Source organism: Microtus ochrogaster, chromosome 1 (genome assembly GCF_000317375.1).
Source record: "Microtus ochrogaster isolate Prairie Vole_2 chromosome 1, MicOch1.0, whole genome shotgun sequence".
In the NCBI taxonomy this organism is placed as follows: Eukaryota; Metazoa; Chordata; class Mammalia; order Rodentia; family Cricetidae; genus Microtus; species Microtus ochrogaster.
In genome coordinates, this window is record NC_022009.1 from 34,858,302 (window position 1) to 34,869,329 (window position 11,028).

General features: G+C 37.3%; 1 protein-coding gene across 1 annotated transcript in view; it reads right to left on the reverse strand.

The window, feature by feature from the left end:
- Eml5 (echinoderm microtubule associated protein like 5) overlaps nt 1-11,028 on the reverse strand; it is a 121,294-nt gene that overhangs the window by 100,036 nt on the left and 10,230 nt on the right. Inside the window, exons 2-3 of the mRNA XM_005343438.2 lie at nt 8,280-8,439; nt 1,232-1,330 (exon numbers count right to left, since the gene is read on the reverse strand). Coding sequence (XP_005343495.1) covers nt 1,232-1,330; nt 8,280-8,439 — 259 coding nt within the window. The remainder of the gene's footprint in view (nt 1-1,231; nt 1,331-8,279; nt 8,440-11,028) is intronic.

Genomic DNA, 11,028 nt, shown 5'->3' on the forward strand with positions numbered 1-11,028 from the left:
GAGGCTGGCCTTGAACTCACAGAGATCCACCTGCCTCTAAAGGCATGCACCACCGCCCCAGCTACAAAGTATTCTTTGTTTGTTTGTTTATTGTTTTTATTGAGCTATGAATTTTTCCTACTCCCCTTCCTTCCTCCCCTCTCCCCTGTACAAAGTTTCTTAACATTAATCTTACATAACATATACAAATCACTTTTTCACAAGTTTCCAAAATAAAAACTGTTAAGTCTCTAAACTTATTTATTTATTTTTATTTATTACATAGCTGGGATCAAACATAGCCTTGTGCATGCTAAGCAAGCCCTCTTCCACACAGCAACATTTCTAGCATAATTTTAAATTTAAACAAGCAATACCATTTTCCCTTTAACTATAATACCTATGCAACATACTGGTAAACCAAACTAAACAGACCGCATAATCTTAAAGTTAATATGAATAATTTATGTTTTCATATATACAACTCCTCAAATAGTACAAATTAAATATCTGCAGTTTTTAAATAAATATTAAATTTAATAAAGCTGTTTAAAAATGAAAAATGCATGTTTTTAATGAAGCAAACATGCAGACGTGCTTCAAACTAATGCTGTACACAGTGGATCGTGTGTTTTAGTCCTATGATAGATATGTATCTCAGTTTTTTTATTATATTTTTATTTACTTATGTCCATGTGTATGAAGGCATCTTTACCAAAAAGCCATCTCACTGGCCTACAATCTAAGATTTTATGGGTATTAATAATTGTGTAATTTTTTACTTTAAAAGTTTTATTAATATTTCACATATCTTAAAGTTCCCCATTTACCCACATGGTGCACATTTTTAATCCGAGCACTTGGGAGGCAGAGGCAGGCTAGATTTCTATGAGTTCGAGGGCGAGTTCTGGGACAGCCAGGGTTCCACAGAAAAACCCTGCCTCAAAAAACAAACATGCAAAAAATTTTCCTCATTTAAAGTATGCAAATCAATGGTACTTAGTATACTTACAAAATTGTTCAACTGTAATTATACTTAGTTTTAGAAAATTCTATCATCTAAAAAAATTCATTACACATTTCCCTTTCCCCCTCCCTCTCCCTATAACTTTACCATTTTTTTTTTACAAGTTGTACAATTTGTATTACCTGTGGGTATGTGACAATGACAAGACACAGACAAAAGCCCCTGACCTCTCTACCAGACTTGTCCTACCAGGTATTCATTAGAAAGCCCAGAGGAGGTACTCACCCTGTCAGTGTGACCAGGAGCCATAGACAACATTCTCCCCCTTTTCCAGTCCCAAACACAAACTGCATTCTTTGAATCGAGTCCAACTGAAACCAAGCGCTGGATTTTGTTCAAGAAGTGCAGGAGGGAATGAAAAGACAATTTAAATAACTATCACATTGTAAATGGCAAATAAATTCTACTTATAACATCAAAATAAATCCATTCATATTCATATTTCAGACACCTTTTAAGGCAGATCGATGTATTCATCCCATTAATATTTGTACATGCATTTAGTTTTTCATATCAAGTAAGAACTTTCAGTTACATGAAATCCATTAAAGTAGCATAATCAAACTCTAGCAAAAAGCTAAAACTTCTAAATAAACTATAAACACATCTTTTTAAATGCATTGTTGCACTGTCAAAAAAATGAAGAAAAACTAAGAAAAAACAAAGGATTCTTGGTGAGAATCCTGAAGGGAAGAAAATATTTACTATGAATGTATCAAGTGAAGCCTGATTACTTCAGTTCTTTGGGTTAGTTGGTTTGTTTTACTGAAGGCTAAAGAAGAGTAAGAGAGAAAGTCTAGGGAATCTACCCACGATGGTGATTGGAACTAGAGGAATAAATTTCCCAGAACAGGGAACTTTGGAACAACTGTGGACAATTGTGAAAGAAAATAAAAATCTCCCTGAACATCCGAAAGCAGAATCAGCTTTCTCATTATTGTATGACCTAAGTTTACATTGGTCATGAACCCTGAAGTGGGAAATTCTTTTCAGAGGGTTTCTAAGGTTGGGTGTGTTTTCGAGAAATTTCAGCAGCATGGAACAGGCAACATAAATCCAACATAAGGGGATGCAACTTTTAATCCATCCTTCAAAGAATTCCAACAGGTAGGTATTTAAATAAAAATAAGCTACACAGTAAAAACAAACCAGACATTTAGCACAAACACAGGGAAATGTGACCGTAAGAGAAGATAAGCTAGTTCCAACAATTAGTAAAATACATTACACTGGAATTAGATAAACAATATAAAATATGCTAAACATGCACAGAGAAATAAAATTAAGGCTTTGAAACATCTGCATAAGAGCAAAGAATAGGAAACTATAAAAAGTGTACAAAAAGCTATAAAGACTCCAAAACCACAGAGAAACCCTGTCTCGAAAAACCAAAAAAAAATAAAAAAAATAACAAAAAGCTATAAAGACACAGGACTTGTTGAAAATAAAACTAGATAAAGTGAAAAACTCAGTGGAAGAGTTCAATAAATTAGAGAGATGAGAGGACACAGTTCGGCAGGTGTTAAAAAGACTGAAAGAAGGAAAGGGGTAAGAAACATGGAAGATGGAATTCTAGCCAAGAAGGACCACCAGGGTCTGAACTTGACTACTGCTGTAACATTTAGAAAACTGTACAAATATATATGAAACAAACAATCTAACAGTAAGCAAGGCACTATGAATGATGAAAAAGGGGAGGAAAGAAATAAAGTGAGTTTTACAACTGCCTCAGTTGAGAACATAAGAGGCAGTTTCTACATTGTAGTACATAAAGGTAGAGTCTTTTAGCAACCAACAGGTTTGTTTATTTCAACTGTCAATGGCCTAGGTTCCAGAGGACAAGATGGCTAGAATATGCAGGGCACAGATAAAGCTGAAGAAAATATGTCTACAGGTGAGATTTGAGAACACCATTCTTCCTGTATACAGGGCAATAATCTTAAGACAAAGAAGAAATTCCAGAAAACTAACAATTAATGGGGAACTAAAGGCAAACAATTTGAGAACATAACTCGTCAGCACTATAGCAATTCCCAATAGCTACAATGGAAGGGAACTCCATGGGTTAATTAAAGGCCTCGGGATGGCCATGACTTAGAGAGAAGTTAAAACAGCCATCCCAGAAGTAAAGCTACTATAGGTCCCCCAACTTCCCACTGTACAACATTTAAACATTAAGCTTTTCACAAGGACTAAGGAATTTAATGACCCATCAGAACAATGTTCAAACGTTTTAAAGGTGCCAACATGTAAATCATTTTAAGAATTATATAACATACACAATGTCCAGTATCTAACAAAAACTTTTAACAGATAAAGAAACAATCGTGGGAGGGTGTCAGTCATCAGAGGACCTAAAAATTATGAAGATATTTAAAAAGAGAAGATACTATCTGTGAAAGTGCTGATAGGGTGGTGACTCTGTAGGTGAAGTGCTAGTTACACAGCATGAAGGACCTGAGATTGGTGCCTAGCACTCAGACAGAGAAAACAATCACTATATGGCAGCACACTCCTGCTAACCCCCTGCCAAGGAGGCAGAGATGGGAACCCCTGGACTTTCTACATGAATGTTTGATATCTTCATTAACACTATTTACCATAAGTCATACATAATTAGCTTTACAAATCCATGTTCTCTGTTCAAATGAAAAATGCCACCTAGTGCCCAGTCAGAACAGCTTCGCATGGGTAGAATTATGATTTAAACCAAATGGGATCAGTTTTAGTATGGACCGTTGTGTGGTCTTGTTTATTCTATAAGAATTAACCATTTTGCTGTTATAAAGAACATTACAAATTTTACAAAGGTAAACTGATACATTTTATTTTTGTGCCAGTTTGTTGGCTTTTCACAAAATTAGACTTAAAAACTACTTCATCCTTAGCTTGTTCTAGAAATGAACAGAGTTTTAACTATAATTTATGTTTCTGTTAGAAACTATTGTGGGTGGGGGAGACGGCACATGGGTGACGTGCTCACTGCATAAGCCTGAGGACATGACTCAGAGCCCCAGCATCAACAGGAAAAGCTGAACACTGAGGCATGGGTCCGTAACTCTGGCTCTGCAAAGCAGACACAGGTGGAACCGGGCTCTCCTTGGCCAGTCAGCATAGCTGAAAATTTGGGTTCTAGGTTTAATCAGAGACTGTCTCAAAACATAAGGTGGTAAAACAGTTAAGGAAGACATCTCAGTGTTGACTTCTAGCCTCTACACGTGCCCGTACAGCCAATTATATTTGCTTGCTTGCGTGTGCGCGCGCACGCGCGCACACACACACACACACACAATTTTTAAAATAATGAATACTATATTTTTATAATATGTGTCTATATTTTTAGGTAAATTATAAGGTAAATTACCCACTACCTCCTCCCATTGCTGTATGAAACTTCAGTCCCTGTTTATTACAGATTTCTAGAAATAGACTTTTCAGGCCTTAATTATCTTCAAGAAGACAGGTTACTATTCAGCTCATTTAAAAGAAAGCCTTTAGGAAAAGAACATTTAGTATTGCTACCTAGTAGGGAATAAATCCTAAATTATCACATATGCTTTTAATTCTAGCAGAAAATGAAAACGTTAGACAATATTTCCTACTCATTATCTCATAAAGAGTTTTATAAATGGGTATGTTTGCTCAAATATATTTTTCAAATTATGACATTAAAATAATTTCCTTATCTTCAATTTCAAAAAGTTCCTTACATTAACTTTACTCTTCAAAGGATGAATCTCTTGATAGATAAACCACTACCGCCTAACTTACATGTTTGGTGAGAGAGCTGGGTGGGGGTGAGACCAGGCTTTCCTATGAGCCTGACAAAAATCTAAACCTTAGTTTTGGTTCACTAAAATCTCTTGAACCTAACACTGGTGCATTGTCTGGGAAGCCTCCCAGAGACCACCACTATGTTGAGTGTCTGATAACCTGGCCCGCTGGTAAGTAAGTGAGCTCTCTTTGTCTTGGTCTGTTCTGTTTCTTGTTCTGTGGTCTGTGGTTTTTGTTTTTTTCTCCTCTTGGAGGCTCAAGCTAACTGAATCTAGAGGCTGAGGTTTACCTAGCAGATGTGCCAATGCCAGCAAAGGAGGCTGTTCTCCAGACAGCAGCTATCCTGCTGGTCATACCACCAAAGATGGTAACACCCACACTGCCAGAATTTTAGCTTACACTGACCAAGAGCTCCACAGAATTCACTCGTGCACACTTACATGGAGGAATAGTTCAGGACCCCCAATGAACAAATCATCCTCCCATCAGACTTTACCACTCAACTAGTCCAACAAATACACCAAGGTTCTCACTTGGGAGAAAGGAAAATATGGGACCTCTTGAGAAGAGCACATCTTAAGGTCTTTGACCTTAAGGCCAAAACAGCAGAAGCTGTAAGTTGATGTCCCACCTGCCATCTTGTCAACACAATAAGTAGAGTCACAAGAACTGGACACTAGGAGAGAGGAGCTCGGCTGGGCACCAAGTGGGAGATTGACTTCACAGAGGTAAAGGCCTTTATGGCTATAAGTATTTGCTAGTTTTTATAGATACCTTTTCAGGATGGACTGAGGCTTTCCCAACTAAGCACGAGATGGTCAAGAAGCTACTGGAAGAAATTACTCTGAGGAATGGTTTCCTGTGCTCTTGGGCTCTGATAATGGACCTGCATTCATCTCTTAGGTAACAAACACAAAAACTAGTTAAGGCTATAGGGACCAATTGGAAACTTCACTGTGCTTTTTGTTCCCAAACTGTGGGCCAGGTAGAAAGGATGAACTGGACCCTAAAGGAGACCTTAACCAAAATAGCCCTTGGTACTGGCAGTGACTGGGTGTCTCTCCTCCCCTTTGCTCTCTAGAACGTTCACAATTCTCCTTATACCTTAGGCCTGACCCCATTTGAGATCATGTATGTCAGGCCACCACCTATTCTGATTAATCTTAGGGCAGAATTAGTGGCTGCATTTGACGACCAAAAATTTTCTTTCCTCCCTACTAGTTCTGTCTCAGGTGCAGAAACAACTCTAATCTGAACTGCATGCAGTCTATGAGAAAGCACTGCCTCCTATGTCCCACAAGTTCTGGTCAGGAAACCTGGTGATCATCACAGATCTCTACGGTCCAGCTGATGGTTCTGAGACAGCAATACAAAGCCTATAGATTTGGAAAATGCCATCTCCGGGATTTGAGATGACCCACTACTCAAGGGGGGGGGGGATGAGAGAGCTGGGAGGAGGCAGACCAGGCTCTCCTAGTAGCCAACAGAAATCTAAGCCTTAGTTTCAGTTCACTAAAATGGACAGAGCTAAACACACAGTCCTCAGAAAAACCACAGCCTTCTGCTAGCTTGGCAAGTACCCCATGGCCCCCTTTGCTGGCTTAGCAGACACCCAAAGCCCCTTTGCTGGCTTAGCAGGTGTTCCCCAGTTTCCTGATAACTAAAGATAGCTTTCCCTACCCTGCTGTTAGAAGGTCCCTAACCACTAGATCCTTAAACCAATCAGCCCCCATACTAATCTCTCCTCCACCAATCAGTCCCAGATTAATCCCTGCTCTCTGGAGTTCCCCTAAGTCCGCTTAAAAGGAGCTTGTGACCTTCTTTAGGGGTTGTCAAGAGCCACCCCAATGTTGCAATTAATAAAGCGCTCTTGATACTGAATACGTAGCTGTTGATCTACTTTGGGGGCTTCTCTTGGACCCTAACGTTTGGAAGGCAGTAAAGCATTGTTGTTAGAAACATGAGCTTTGGAGTCTGAGACCTGGTTCCTGCTCTGGTTCCACTCATTAGCTGTTAACCTGGAACAAATTATTTAATCTTTCTCGGTCTCAGTGTCTTTTTCTGCAAAGTAGAGATGATAACAGAATCTATTTCATATGGTTGTCATGAGGAGTAAATGAAATAACTCCTCATTTACAGGTATAGGAAAATGCCAAGTACATAGTGTGTACTCCATATCTCTGGGTTTCTAAGTTTAAATTTTAACAACATGCCCTCATGAAGACAAGATGATAAAATACAAGTATTCACAATTTCTCATAGCTCAAAGTAAGCATGATGAAGTGCTTCAGAGTAGTAAACAGCATGGAAGCAGTTTCTCCTTAGAAGGGACATCTGGGCAATATAATATATTAAAAATAAAGGAAACTTTAAAAATGAAAAAATTATATCTAAAGAATACTCATGATTTCTTATAGTTTAAAACATCTTAAATTTCACAAAACCCGTGAAAAGGAATTTTAAACTAATTTTGTAGATTTGTTTAATAATGCTTTATACTCCTTTGGTGTAAGGAAGATATTCTTTTAAGAAAGAAAGTGAAATTCTGATAAAATGCAAAGGACTTGAAAGCTATTAGCAAACATGGGGCATGAATTGAGTTTTCACAATCGCTAATCACCATGAAACCTAAGGGCACTTATTCTGAGAGGCTCCAGTGAAGTCTTCTCAGATCCCTTACCAGAAAGCCAGGAATCCACACTACTGGGAGGTGTTGTGCCTCGGGGAAAAGAAAGGTATTTGCTGACTATAATTTCCTCTAAGACAGCCATACTACAATCTAGATCTAGAGTCTAGATCTACAACAATAATAAAGAGCAAGTAAGTAAAATTTTCTATATGTTAAAATGACTTTAAAATCTAATTTAAACACAAAACATTTAACAATTATAAATTAACAATACCATTTTTAAAAATATGTTTTATTCATAACAGCTTCTATACAGAACTACAAAACGTCTTGGCTTGTTAGAGGATAATTTGGAAACCAATCAACCAGTGAGGTTGATAATTACATTGATTGCTTTGATCTTTGGTTTTGTATAAAAGTAACTCACAGATATTGTCTCATTTTTGATAAAAAGATAATTTTGAAAGAAAAACTTTAAAGTAACTGAAAATTAAAATATACACAGGTCTACTTATAGAAACTTAATTTTCCTAAGTTATCTTTCATATGTACTACCTAAATACCTTACCTGTAAAATAATTGCAGACAAAATTTTCTGTAACAACCAGGTAATATTCCATTGAATGAGAATTTCTTTGACTCTTAGAACAATATGACTGAGAAAGTTCTTTGTAATGATTAAAACAATACCCATTGTTGTTTTTATTTTTGTTAGCTATGTCATCTACCCATCTCACTTATTACTTTATCACCTTTGAATAAACAAAAACTTTTTATCAATTTTTTTCAATTCTATATTATAGACTAATAATTTCTTATAGCAAGCATTGAAACAAAAATTGTTAAGAAAGGAGAAAAATTATCATGTACCTGTCCATCCAAGTCGAATGCTAAACAAGCTATACCATGTGTATGAACATCCTTCAGAACAGACACGGTCTGAACAGTGTAAGAATCCCAAACACAGATGTATGGCTCTTTCCCAACTTGTCCTGTTGCTACCAACACTCGCTCAGGATGTAGTGCAAGACTAGAAAATAAAGAACAAATAAGTAAACAATAAGACTTGAAAATTGCTTATCAAATTTTTGTAGCATTTGATATAGATATTTGTACTTACAAATATCAACATTAGACTTTGTTCATCTTAAATAATTTGTATTCAGAAATAATTTCTATAAAAATTTTACTAAGAATACTTAATAATATACTACATAAAGCTAATGATAAACTAATTATAGCCTTTATAAACTGCATACAGTATACATAAACTTCTAAAAAAAAGATCTCATAAAAGATCAAGAGAATTACAGTAACAAATTTATAACAACTTGTCTATCACATGCCATTTTTCATTTGGTATTCATGGTTGTATCATACCATTTCTTTTATTGACTAATACTGGACTAAATCTAGGAGCCAGGAAGATAGCTCCATGGTTAAGCACTTTCCAGGAGAATATGAAGATTGCAGCTCATACTCCTGGAACTCACTAAACACCATGTGGACAAGGCAGACCATCTATAATTCCAACCTTGGAGAGCAGAGGGTCCCCAAAGCAAGCTGGTTGGCAAGCAATACCTATATCAGAGAGCTCTGTGTGTCACAGAAAGAACCGGCTTCACTGAATAAGGTATAAGGGCAATCAAGGATGAGTCCAACATGAATCTCAGGCCTCCACAAGCACTCATATCCACAGGCACATTCACCCCAAACATGTGCACCCACGAATATGCATATGCAAATGTACATTATAAACCATATTACACATACAACAGTCCCGCCCTTCACTGCCCTGGAGAGCCTGACCTTACCTCTCACTGCCCACTACAGCAAAAGAGCTGGCCCCTGAATTCAGGAGAGAGGGCCCCCACCTCTCACCACAGGCAAGAGAGGATGAACCTATCCTGAGGGCATGCATGGAGAGAAGTTGACTCTACCACCTCACTGGAGGCTGGTGGCCCCAGTGGCTCTGACCTGACTGGCTAACACCTAGGCCCACAACTGGGCCTTGGCTTGACCCACCCTAGCATCTACCCCATCTGGGTCCTACTGGAGCTTGTGAAGGGACTGGTCCTGCAGAATGGTACCCGCAAGATCTCCAAGACATAGGATACCCCAGAAGAGCTCTGGCGAAGATTCAGTGAGGATGGTGTACCAAAAACCAGAGGCCTTGAACCAGACCAATGACTCATTGCAATGAACAGTTGCCAGTCAAGCTCATGGGACAAAGGAATACAGTATATGACACACTGAAGCCTCCAATGCCATCAGGTCGAATGAAGAAGTGATGGAGAGGCAGGAGAGAAGGAGAAGCAGAAGCAGAAGCAGAGATTTTGCTGTTTTGGGTATGTTTTTTTTTGTTCTGTTTTGATTTAATGGGTTTTCTCTTTTCTTTTTCTGCTCTTGCTTTGTTTGCTTGCTTACTTTGTTTTCTTTTCTTTCGAGTGTGGAGGGATGCAACAGGAATGATGGGATAATATGTGGAGGACTTGGAGGTGAACAGAATTGGGGCATATGATGTGAAACCCAAAAAAGTTTAATAAAGAAGTTAAAATAAATAAAGGTAATGTCATGCTTTAAAGGAAAAAAAATGAAAATGGGGGGAAAATGGCTAAATCTTAATGTCCAAAACGGCACTTGGTAGCACGTACACTGTAACAGTAATAAATTTTAATCTCATTATAAAAAACAGCAATATGATATGGAATTTACAGAAAGTAGTCAACATGTCTTTAAGAGTAAGACAAAACCTAACAATTAGTAAGGTCTATGCACATACATCAGCAGAAGGCAGGAAACAAAATATTCTACTAGATAAATGTTTCTACAAGTGAGTTTAAAGTATCAGACTTGCCTTTAAAAAACACTCAAATGCATTTCTGTACACTAGCAGAGAACAAAAAAAAAATCAAGAAAATTATAGGAGCACCAACAAGAGCAAATATACAATAAACTTAAGGAAGTTATTCCTTCTATGCTGAAATCTAGAAGCCCGACTGCAAGTCATTTTAAAAGGTCTAAATAGAAAAATCACATCAGTTCTAGGCTTGGAAGAATGTAATAGTCTCAAGGTGGCAATGCTTCCTAAATTGATCTAAGGTCAACAGAAAACCAGTCATAATTAAATAAAAATAATACAGGAAATTGGATCCTTTAAATGTTATTTGTGGGACTATAAATCTAGAGCCAGTTTGAACAACAGTTTAGCAAAGTTACTATAGGATGTAACAATTCTATTTCTAGATTCATTCCTAAAAGGAGTAAAGACATATGTCCACACAAGTCTTGTATACAAATGCTCATGCCAAAATTATTCATAACAGCAAAAAGTGACAGCTCAAATGTTCATCAACTAAATGGAGAAAAAAGAAACAAAGTGCTAATAGTATATTGCAACAGAGATGAACTCTGATTTTTAACACTACACGGAAAAAATATACATATAAGTGCCTCCCATTCTATGGATTCATTTACATGAAATAAGCAACATTTGTGACATATTTTGGGTGAAAACACTGCATGATGTGGGAGTGTCATATATCAATCTGTTGATTTCATTGGTTAAGTAATAAAGAAACTGCTTGGCTGGCCCTCATAGGTTAAAACATAGGTGGGA